The sequence below is a fragment of the Homalodisca vitripennis genome, chromosome 6 (assembly GCF_021130785.1).
Source record: "Homalodisca vitripennis isolate AUS2020 chromosome 6, UT_GWSS_2.1, whole genome shotgun sequence".
NCBI lineage: Eukaryota > Metazoa > Arthropoda > Insecta > Hemiptera > Cicadellidae > Homalodisca > Homalodisca vitripennis.
In genome coordinates, this window is record NC_060212.1 from 132500872 (window position 1) to 132513648 (window position 12777).

The 12777-nt window shown below is 34.3% G+C and overlaps 1 protein-coding gene across 3 annotated transcripts in view; it reads right to left on the reverse strand.

The window, feature by feature from the left end:
- Positions 1 to 12777, reverse strand: part of LOC124364925 (solute carrier family 23 member 1) — a 55844-nt gene that overhangs the window by 17481 nt on the left and 25586 nt on the right. For all 3 annotated transcript variants that reach the window (XM_046820741.1, XM_046820743.1, XM_046820740.1), the window contains exons 3-8: positions 9550 to 9707; positions 7918 to 8123; positions 4286 to 4412; positions 3260 to 3380; positions 1677 to 1818; positions 824 to 937 (exon numbers count right to left, since the gene is read on the reverse strand). In XM_046820741.1, the coding sequence (XP_046676697.1) occupies positions 824 to 937; positions 1677 to 1818; positions 3260 to 3380; positions 4286 to 4412; positions 7918 to 8123; positions 9550 to 9707 (868 nt within the window). The remainder of the gene's footprint in view (positions 1 to 823; positions 938 to 1676; positions 1819 to 3259; positions 3381 to 4285; positions 4413 to 7917; positions 8124 to 9549; positions 9708 to 12777) is intronic.

Sequence of the window (12777 nt, forward strand, 5' to 3'; positions counted from 1 at the left end):
TTGATTGTACTGAAATTTTACGTGAACATTCTTAGGATCCTGGTTAACATTAAGGATATTAATGTCTCGAAAATCTTTTCGGACCTTGCCCCACTGATATCTAGCAACGAAAAAGTCTCTAAAGTTGCATTACAGAAAACAATATTGTTAATTGAAAGAGCATATTCAGTGTAATAAATTGTTCTATGTATATATTGTTTTACGACAGCATAACTGTATGTTTAATTAATTTAATACTATTTTTAATTTGTTGTCATTTATAGTATTGAGAGCAAAGAGGAAGCTTGATAGTAACAACACTTCTTATTTCGACCTTTTCTTCAACCTATTTTTAGTATAGAGTAAGAAAATATCCAGGTAAGAAAAATAAATGTTATTGTAAAAATCTATTTTTAACTGTACATTTTGGCAAGTGTTAAGTATGCAGTGCTTGGTTATTGCTGTAATTCAAATATTAAGGACTAAGTTACTATCTAACTGTACTGTAAAATTAAAGACTTATAAAACCCATCTTAGCTGTCTTTTGACAACGCTTTTGAGACCTGTAGGTCTATACATATTTTTAATTGGGCAAACAATGTAAAATCAACTATGGCCAAAAGACCAGAGTAAATAAAAATATTTTTTGATCATAGCAACACAGAAAACCCAACATCGGCGTCAGAAATATAATTTACTCGAACTAGAAGTGCAAAGCCCACAAAAATGCATGCGAACGCAGGTAAGTGTATCTAATAAAACTAATGTATACTATGAAGCTGTATTCACACATATACAAAAGGATGCGTGTAGTTTATTGTATTGGTTAGTGACGAAAGCTTACCACACATCTTGGCGACTGTTGGGTAGTAGCTGATAGACTCTACGGTGCAGGCCAAGACCCCAGCCAACATGCCCAAGACCCCCGAGGCGCTCACAGTGGGCATGCCCCACTGACCTGGCCACATAAACGTATTAGGCTATTCATAGGAAGGTAAAAAAATCCATCCTAACAGTAGGCTAAATTTTAGTCTCTCTGAGTACCAATGTTGATTAGGAAAACATGGTAATAGTAGAATCAATTGCACTATTTATTATCCAATGAACTACTACCTAAAAATAGAGAAATAATAATATAGATGAAATATTTGAGTACTGTGTTATATCTGTTTGTATAATCATGATTAAAGTCAAGATGTGTTTTATTGATTGATTGATTGATTGTACTATAAGTGTTTAATAATAACAGATATTTTAGTTAATTTCCTTAGAAATATAACATATCAAATCACTATGTAGCTGTTTCGTAGTGAAACTATTTATTACTAAATATGCAAGTAAACAATAAGCTGTTGTTAATTGACCTACCAATATTGTGTTGGTGGAACCGTTCAATAAACTTTTATGTTACTAATAAATAATTTCAATCCGATGGAATGAGTGTGATATATTTGGTCAAAAATGCGTTTCAATTAAACTATATTTCATTAAATATCACTTAAAATACTAGAAAAAGTTTGCACTCTATTTTATAAAATATTTCCAAACACTGTGATCAAAATACATGTAGCCAGTTGAAATAGGATAATATAAGCCATGTTCGTTTATAATTACAATTAACGGAGCAATACGGTATATGGTATACACAGGAGATCGATTAATATAGTAATATAAGTAGACAATACTGACCAACATACCTGGATAAGGAATTCTGAACCAATCAGAATCTTCCAAAATCTTGATTTTAACGTCAGTTCGGGCTGGATGACCACGTGGCAAAACATCTTTGAGAGTTATAATGCCGCAGACACCCCACATTATAACAATTGTCAATAGTACCTGTAGCACAGTTACTGTAAAACTCAACATAGGCTCATTGTGTTGAAAAATGAGTATTATTGTAGCTTATCTAGTTTTTCACGATCCCCCTCAAAAATGTACACTCTTTTTAATATTTTTCTTAGGAATTGCGTTGGTCAATTTCAGCAAGGAATTTTCTACATAAAAAACACCACAACTTACAACGTCAAAAATTAGAAGGTTTTGTCAAATTTGATTTTTTTAAATCATTCATCCTAAAACACTAATCCTAAATGCTTCGAGCGTCAGGCTTAAGTAATATTTATTAACATAGTAAATATTGTATTATATATGAATATAATTTTATTTTTGAGCTGTGAATTTCCTTACAAGTGATAAAGAGGCAATGTAAGCTTCCACTCTGTGCCCATAAATAAAGTGTATTTGCTGCACTTTTTTTAGAGAAAGAAAAGAAGATTAAATTTGAAAGTTTTTCAATTTTGCGTGGCCTTTAATTTTATGTAGCGGATATCAGCTTTACCATTTGAAATTTTTGGGTTATAAAAAGTTTAAATGTTAAATGAGAGAATATTTTTGAAAAATACGACCATGCTCGGAAGTTAAAATCTTATGTAATGGAGTTAGGAAAAAATTTGTTGTAAAAAGTTGTAATAAAACAAAAATACACTGTATGATAAACTTTACCTGTACGCTTTGTAACAAATAGAACAATTTTTTCGCCAAATCTTTAGAATCAAAAGACCTGTAAAATGATGTACAATATATAGTGTGTCGGTCTTTGACGTTTTTGATATTCAAACATGAGACCCACTGTTTTAGGACACCCTATATTTTCACACAGGTTAAATTGCAGTATTTTAAACTCTTTGTGGTTGATTTAGTGGGGAATCCGTTTATAAACTAAACTCTTTTAAAATGTCTGCGATGAACTGCTGAAAATGTTGAAACGGGTGGTCTGAATCACTGTTTAAGCCAAATTCGAATAACAAATCTTATCGTCATTACCTAACCCATTTCGCCTAAACTAACTCATACTTTTGGTATTATCAATGTGTCTGCTATATAAACAATATCTGGGCTATCAAGAGTTTACTAATTAGTGTCACTATCTTTCCAATTATACAATATACATTTACGTTTGACACAATGTTGTTTTGTACATAAGAAATGGTAATTTAAAAATAATGACATCATTATTAATAATAACATTATGTTAGAAACAATAGTATCATAACGGGTGTACTTCCTGAAAATAAGAATGAAGACAAAGAAGAGGAACAAAACGTTATGATAAGAGTAGGCTGTGTTTACTAGGATCGAACAGCTTGATACCAACTACAATAAAAGCAATAATTACCGTGCCCGGTCACTTAATTGATGTAACAATACATTAACAATAGGACATGACGTTTGACAATAACAATTGACCTTGAAGGTTACAGCTTTACTGCTCACCCACCGGGAACAGTTTGAAGAGGTTGAACCAGATGATGCGGAATCCTTGTCCACGCTTGTAGTTGATGCCGGGAACCTTCACTTCTGTCAGGCACTGCGAGAACACGGTCAGCATCAGAATTGTGCTGTAGACAACATTACAAATGTTTTAAACTTACGAAAATACAAAAACTCTCAACGTGACAAGTAAGACATCTGCACGAATTAAAAAGGATTTTCCGGATATTTGCCATCGTTTAGTGATGTTTTGTATCATTGCGTTCAAAACATGATACAACATCGTAAGGCAAATGTCCGGAAATATTATGTTGCCTTCACAATCCTTCCATCGTATAAAGCAAACTTCAAACAAAGAATGTGTACGAAATCGCCAATAATAACCGGACAAGAAGCACTGTTCGTACACTAGATACAAAAAAATTACCAAATATTTCTACTTTAAAGTCAAAGAATTACTACTGTTTTTTTGAAAAAAAAAAACGAATTGAAAATAAGGTTTAAAGCAGGATATCTAAAGTTGTATAGCTATAAAGTTGTATTGCTTTAGCCTCTAAACTGTTGGAGCTTTTTAGAGGCTAAAGCAATACCGAACTTTTTGGTTGAGTACGCAACGTTTATTTGGCTGTAACTCAGATTAAAGCAGATTAACAGTATTCAATATTTAAGCTCTGAAGCTCTGTTTTAAATACATAAATAAATAAAATCTGCGATCTGATAAAATCTTGCGACTTGCGGAAAGGAAGTGCTACGCCATTAATCTATTCCTATTGCCACTTATTTATACCACATTTTTTGCGAAAATTGAATTAATTAGAAAAGACATTATATAAGCCCTACAGTATTAATATCTATATTTAAAAGTTTGTAATTACAGTTTTGTAATGAAAATAAATGTTCATTTTCTTGCATTTTTAATTTTCATTCTTTTTGTTCTTTTTTATCCGTGCTACCGCTAAACAGACTTTATGAATTACTTTATCTTATTTATGAAATATTTATATTCGTATACTTCTTACTTATTTTTACTAACCTTCCAGATATTGCCCAGTGTTTGGAGGCAGCCTCGGCAGCGTTTTCGAACAAGGACAGCCCAACAAGAGATACCGTCGGCACGATGGTCAGTGGCGTAACATATCTAAGCAGTATCCCCATCACACCTGCACATAAAAATATCATGTGCCTTTAACTAAAACATCCACATCAAAAGGTACAGGTATAGTGATTTTTCTTCACAGTTCTAAAACAGAACGCGTAATATTATTAGTCCTCAGGCCCTTGAACTGGATCCCCAAAACTGAATGCTTCACCATTTTTAATTTTGTATAAGAAACTCTTCAAATTGTGTGTTTACTCCCTTGATCTAGTAAATCAAGTGGTAATTCTTTGTTTGGTATGTGTAATTGACTATGGATAATTTAAAAGGATAATAGGATTTTGGACATTGATCTCGTTAGGCTGTATGGCAAATATCCCAAGTCCTATTAATCTTTAAAGTTCTGATTGTGCATCAAACCTTTTCTTTTTTAAATTGAAAAAAAAAACAACAACAGTATTACTTACAGTATTTATGAAAATATTCTATTTTATAAAATTATTAATAAAAATAACCTTGTAATGAATGAATAATTTTTAAACTAGAATAAAATAAATAAGTAATAAAGTTGATAAAACACAGTTTATGGCGAAGAAGAAATTACTAATTTAGAGACTATGTGAAAGTGTCTAACTCACTGAATACAATGATGAAAATCCATGAATTAACAACAAAATTGGATATTTATTTAAATTTTTAACAAAAATTTACACTATTAGGAAATATGTTTGTCCTCTTCATGGACAAACTCGCATTATAAATGTTGAGTTTGATCCAGTTCACCTTCCTTTCAGTGCAGCGTCTGGAATTTAAGGCAGTCACAGACTTTATTCCTTCTTGATGCTGCACTATGAGAAAGATGAACTGGAGATGAACTTAATATTCACATTAAATCAAACCTTTCCACTATAGCTACGTTATTGGTAGGAAGCCTACCTTGAGCTGTGAGTCCACATTAAACAAATATTATAAACATGAAGACAAGGAAATTAAGATATTAAATTTATGTTTTATTTGCGAAGAATAAGAAGGTAACATTGTTCGTTTTAATTTGTTTAATGAGCATAAACCTAAAATATTTAGCATTTTAGTTACACTTTATTAAAACTGAAGGAAAAACCTTATCATTAACTGATTTTCGACACACTGAGCTTTGCGTCCAAGCAAGTTTTTTTTTACTTTACAATTATTAGTCTAATAGAATTTCTACAGTTTTTTTATTTTTGTTTTTGGGAATTTATATTTTATTACAGCAATTTCCACAGTTATTCCTTTACATATATAGTTCACAAAATTTGTGAATGTATCCACATCCCTTATTATGTAATTTTACGAAACATTCCCCTTTGGTTAATGAACTCTTCAGGCTCTGTCGTGAGAGAATAAATAATTTTACATCAACATCAGCATTAAAGGTTATTGGACTAGCAAGGTGATAATTATATACAAGTAGCGAGAGGCGAAAGAACTAAATGAAAGGCTTACTTTATCTTAATTTATCACCTCATTGAGACCTAATAAAACACAATCTTGAGCGATAAGTAGGAGGGCAATGTATTTCTGTCCTGTCTGTGGCTTGAGAAACACTAGATTTGTAAGAGGAGAAACTCTATCCTACCACAAAGTCCTAAGAAATATTATACATATATAGTATGTTAATTGGAACATGTATTTATGGATTTTTTCTTATAGTTTTAATAAAGTTTAAAGGTTAGTTTTAGTCTGTTATGCATTCTGCTTTGATCTAAACAACTAAACAAGAAGTCTTCTTTTAATTAATAGAAATGAAATATTTTCCAAAAACAGTAAATGAATTTGGTAGTAAATTTGACAAATGAGTTCTTTTATGCTCTTTTGTGTAAAAACTGTCCTTTGTTTATCAATTTTAAAATGGAAGTTTTCAAAATTTCAGAAATAAAATATATTAATACTAATAACTTAACAATAATTTGTCTAGAATACAGTAGACGTAATATGTTATAACATAATCATTAACTCTAAACACTTTTAATGTAGACTATTACTGCTTATGGGCATGTTGCAGTGAAGGTAGATTACATACAACTAGATTATATCCAACTTCCAGTGCCGTGATTAAAAGACTGACCTATGAGATCTATACTTTTTTATCATGTTAGTAGCATTTTATCAAGCTTTAGTAGTATACGCATCTTGATTTCAATATTCATGCCGAATTTGTCAGAATATAGTTTATTCACGAACTGCAAGTTATTGTCCTAACCGTTGTGAATCCGTTCTGTGATACAAAGGTTGATTTAAAGAAATGGGAATTTTTTCATTCATATTGGTAGCCGAGGGCGATTGGTAGCACTGACTAAACGTCACCTTGCCATTTAAGTTATCAGGGATGTTTGGAGTAGTACTTAACATACATTTGCAACCTAAACAGTTCACAAGAAAAATGCCTGTGTCCACAGAGCCAACACTTGTATATAATTAGCAGCTCAGCCGTTCCAATTTAGGAGTTACGATCATGTTAAATCATCATATACAATTAAAATACGATTAGTAACTTCGGGGGGTCTAATTTTAAAATAGAAAGAAACCTCCAGGTGGAGCTACTCTTCAATATCCAGGTTGTTAAATATGTAATAAGATGGAAATCGGTCGCTCAGTGATCGTACAGTTGCATAGTTCTGTTCGAAGAATATTCAGGATTTACATTAATTCATTAAAGTTGCAAGTCGTCCAGGAACTGAAACCCAATAAGAATATCGACAGCAGCTGGGCTCTGATTTTTTTTGGGAGCGTGTAATTTTGGTGATAATATTCAATGACCTCTCAGATCCTTTGATTTACATGTCACCTTAGAAGCAATTTTCAGACGACCTGCTACAACGGAAGATTTGGAAGCAAAGATTAGAAAATTTATCAAAATTATACTTGATATGTTATGAAGAATGATGAAAATTGTAACGGTTAAACTGCAGGAATGTTTGCGTAGAAATGAGCATATCTGCAAGATGACATGTAAAAAATTAATTGCTCTCTACACACATATTAAAGTTATTTATTAATGTTCTACCACCTCAGAGAAGGGACGAAACCTAAGGTTTCGGGAGATAATACGAGATAAGATTTTCAAGACCGATTCGCAGGATTATATTGTGAAGCAATGGAAACACCCAGACAAGGACAGGAGTGTGTACTGTAAGAGGCAGCATTGAGACCACTGAGCGCTGAGTAGTGGTTGAAACAAGAGTATCAGTTGAAGGCAGTTGACCGTAAGCGCGTCTGTTGTTATTGGTAACAGCGCAGAGTTAAGCCTAGCGACACTGGTGTTCTCTGATGCTGTCGTCACTAACTACGGCTTTGCGCACGGGTGCAAATGGTCTGTATACACTTGTCTTTGATATGTGCTACTACATAACATATATAAATGCATTAAAATGTTTGCTTCATAAAACTATTTTATTTTCAAAATTTTCCGTTTCTTCGAATTACCATATATATTTGATCTTTATTATTATTCTTTCCCATTAATTAAATATATTAAGTGTCACTGGTTCCATATAGTGTGTACGTAGAACCCTTTGCTGTTAAATTACCGAAATATCCGATGAAGACCTGGACGAGGGAAGATACAGCAATGGCTCCCGAAAGTTCGCGCATGCGCACCTGCCACACTTCTGTACGGTTGGCGGGACTCATGGCGTCCAGGACGTCGGGCGCTGGACATTGCCACTGGGGCAGACTCAGGATAGCCAGTGTGGGCACCAGGAACGAGATAGTACCTCCTTGGACGATCGGCAACCTTTCAACAAAGTAAATAAAATTTGAGATAATTCAATCAATCAATCAATGTTTTATTGCGAAGACATGATATAGCACAGGTATTATAGCAAAAGCCAATTCGAGTTCAGAGGTAAAATTTTGTACATTCTTACATCAGTATCACACTCAAACATACAATTCAACATTCATGCAAATCCACCAACAGCGTCGAAGTCAATCTGCTGTTTGGGTGATCTCCCCGTCAAATGCCAAAACACGGTAATATTATAAAATTGCATGTGATGCTAACAAGCGTTTAAACGAGTTTTTAGCACATTGGGTGTCTCGGTATTCTTTATAAATTGGGCAGCTTGTTGATGAAATGAACACTTGGCTGTGAAGGCAGATGTTCTTAAACCACCGTTCTGTTTACCAGTCCCGGTAGTTTCCTCTACCTCTCACTGGTCTTATACGAATGAATGTCTTGACCAGCTGTCATGGCACATTTAGACATACAGAACAGAGTTATTTCGAAAATTTACAGACTTGGCAGAATCAAAATCCGAAATTTGTTGAAGGCCCTAAATGACTCGCTGAAATTCAAATGAGTTATTATTCAAATCGCTTGCTTCCGCAGTTGAACACTCTCGAAAATAAAAATCTTGTTTTTGCACTACCTGAAACTTCAGATAGGTTATTGTAAGATTTAAATATATAAATCTGAGGTGGATTTTAGTCACAACATTCCCGATTGTGTTTTTACAGCAGTGCGACAGTGTTTCGTGTCATTGAAATCTGATCCAATAAACAATCTATCTTACTTTTTTTTTAAGGAAAAACAAAATTTTTATCTGATGAAGCCAGGGCTAAATAGTCCGTTATAATACTTAACGGGGAACCAATTATGCAGCAATTACATTTATCATTGTTTGACTTGCTTGTCTTGAGCCTGCCTACTAGACTACACCATTAAAATACCTAGCAATCACGTAACTTCATGTATATGAAGGGTATACATAAAATGTCAGTAACCAATTATCCTGTATTAACCATTATCATCACAGGATATTAGGCAATTATCTGTAACTATTAGTACGAGTGGAAAAAATAAAAATTGGCAAATTTTTCATAAGGGACATTATTTATTTATGAAATCCATTCGGATAATAAATTTGAAAATTCTGTAAAACGTTCATAACGCCTTTGGAGTAATCAACAACAAAAAGTGAGGCTGAAATAATAAAGAAAATCGTTGATAAGATAAGAGCAAAAAGGCTATAACTTTTTCTAATGGAAATACTAGTGTAGGAATCAATTTTGTTTGGTAAGTAAATGTCATATCCTAGGTAAATGTCTTCTTAATCATATCACAAATCCTAAAAAGTAAATTTAGTATCCCAAATGTATACAAAATGTATCAAACATAGCATCATAAATTCTTTCAAATTGCCTCATTAAGTACTCACCGACACCCGAAGGTTGTTTGGAAGAAAGTGACGATGCCGGTGACAAAGATCATGGTTGAGATTATGTGTCCTCTGGCTGGATCGTCCTCCTTCATGCAGAGAGCGGGGGTGAGGATGAAGGGAATACTGACTATTGCTCCTATCATGGTCAGATAGTGCTGCAACACAAATAAAAGATAAGAATTGCAGTGAATGCTTGGAAACCTGTGTTCTTAATGGTTAGTTGGAATAAACGTTGAAACAAATATTTTCCAAACATTAAATGTTTGGGTCTATGCAAACCAGAAGAAAAATTTTCAGACCTCACACCAAAAAACGCGTTTAGGTATGCTAGGTATCTCTCACCCATTAACAGTCCCAATGAGTTGAGCTTTTCCGAAAGAGTTTTTGTGGCAACTTTAAGTACCTTAATGCTAAGGAAGTTTCATATCTGACAAATCTACCGAATCAATATGAATTTAGCAAAGTACGCTTTGAATTTTTGTCATCATCATCATCGTCATCATCATCGTCAGACGTTTCCGTTCTCACGGGTCGTCGTACACAGCCTCCTCCACTTTAGTCTATCGTTCCAGGTCTCCCTCTTCATCCACCTGTATTTTTCTGTAGTCCCCTTCTCTCTATGTCTTTCCACACTTGGTCCCTCCCATCTTCCTCTCGGTCTTCCTCTTGGTCTTCTTCCTCTTCCTCCTTCTCCAGTGCTATTCTAGGCATTCTATTATCTCCCATCCTCTTCACATGCCCCATCCACTGTATTCTTCTTCCTTCCATTGTCTCTTGCAGTGAAACTACCTTCAATCTTTCTCTAGTTATTTCGTTCCTTATTCTATCTCTTCTTGTAGTCTTCTCTATCCCTCTTAAAAATCTCATTTCTGCAGCTTGCAATCTGCTTAAAATCATTTTTAGTCCACGTCCACGTCTCTGCTCCATATAATAAAATTGGTTGGAAATAAGATTTATTACATCAATACTTTTTGGATTCTTTCCCAATGTTCCAACTCCACACAATCTTCTTTACCATATTGAAAAACTTTCCACTCTTCCATATTCTGTTTCCTATCTCTTCTCTTATTGTGCCCCTATCTGTTATGATACTTCCTAAATAACAGAATTCCTTCACCTTTTCAAGTCTTTTTCCTTCAACTAACACAGTCTTTGTTATTTCCATCCCTTCTCTCTACTTTCATTACTTTACATTTTTGTATGTTCATCTCTAAACCATATTTCTTCGCCACTTTTGCCCATTTGTTTAACTCTCGTTCTAACTCTTCTTCCCTATTTTCCCATATCATTATGTCATCCGCATATGCTATTGTCTTAAGTTTCTTCTGCTCCTCTGTTTCCTTGTACTTCTAGAATAATTTCATCCATTATAATATTGAAAAGGAAAGGTGACAATATGCTTCCCTGCCTTACTCCTCTCTCTGTTTTAAAAAGTATCTGTATATTTTTCTTCAATTCTTACCCTGTTTTTACATATGCCGTACAGGTTCTTTATTCTTTCTACTATTCCCTCACGCAATCCTCTCTTTCTCATACTCTCTCCCATATCCTTTCTCTCAGTACCTTATCATATGCCTTCTGTAGGTCTATAAACGCTACCATTGTATCTTTTCCGTATTCCCACCTCTTTTCTAACACTTGTCTCATCACAAAAATAGCATCCACCGTTGACCTACCTTTTCCTAAAACCACATTGCTCCTCTCTTCCTGTTTCTTCCCAGTACTGGTCTAATTTTCTGCAACAGTATTTTTTCATAAATTTTTTGTGTATGGCACAACAAAGTTATTCCCCTGTAATTCTCGCCATTTTTTGCTTATTGCCTTTCTTAAAAATCGGCACTATTATTCCCATTTTCCAGTCTTCTGGTATCTTCTTTTCCTTCCAAATCACTCTCATCACTCTGTACAACCATTGAATTCCCAATGGGCCCCGCCGCCTTTATCATCTCAGCCGTCAGCTCGTCTATTCCCGCAGATTTCCCCTCTTTCATCTCTTTAACCGCTTTTTCCAATTCGCACATACTAAAATCCTCTTCATCTTCTGTCTCCTCTGTCATATCTCTTCTTTCCTCTTCATTTTCTGTTCCTTCCAGTAGTTCCTTAAAATTACTCTTTCCACGTCTTCAAAACCTCTTTCTCCTCCCATTTGATTTCCCCTGAAACATCCACCACCTTAGTCAACATTTCTTTAGGTTTCGTCTTGTTCCTTAATCACCCCATAAAAAATCTTCTTATTTCCTTTGAAGTTTGATTTCAGTTTTTCTTCAAAATCCTTCCATGTCCTCTCCTTTGCCTCCTTCATCATCTTTGCTGATGCCCTTGCAAGTCTCTTCCATTTATCCCTCTTTTTCATTTGACCTATCCTTAAACCATTCTCCGCCAAGCTCTATTTTTGTTTTTAACTGCTTCAGCAATTCTTTCATTCCACCAAGGGGTCTCTTTATCCCTTCTTTTTACCTGAAGTTCGTCCACATGTTTCTTCTGCAGCTTTGACTATAGCATTCTTGAAATTTGTCCCATTCCTCCTCTCCTGTTTTGACCTCCCCCTTGGGTATATCGTTCCTCTAATGTTATTTACAAAACTCCTCTCTAACTTTCGTATCTTTTAACTTCCATGTCTTGATTCTTGTTAGTCTTTTGCATGTATCCTTTTCCAAACCTCATTCTTTGAAAATCAGCTACCACCAGCCTGTGATCTCCTTCCCATACTTTCACTGGGTATAACTTTTACATCTGCCATGTATGGCTGCAGGCATTTCCTCACTAATATATAATCTATTAAACTTGGCTGTTCACCATTCCAATTGTATCTTGTGTATTTGTGGCTATCCCTTTTCTTGTTCCAGGTGTTCCCTATCACTATATCATTCCTTAAACAAAAATCCAGTAAATTTTCTCCTTCTAAATTCCTTGTTCCTACTCCATAACATCCCATTACCTTCTTCATATCCTTGTCTAAACTTACCCACTTGTGCGTTAAAATCCCCAATTATTATTGTTCTCTCTTCTTTTACTTGTCTTTTTCCAGATCCTCTTCAAACTCTCTCTTCTCATCGTCCGTGCATCCTGTTTGTGGTGCGTATACCTGTATTATGTCCCATTATCTCCCCCTCCATTCTGACCGTAACCTTAATAATTCTTTCACTTACCACATCCACTTTCATCACTCTGCTTGTCATCTTTTTGTCCATGACTATAGCTACTCCATTTCTTCTTCCAATTTCT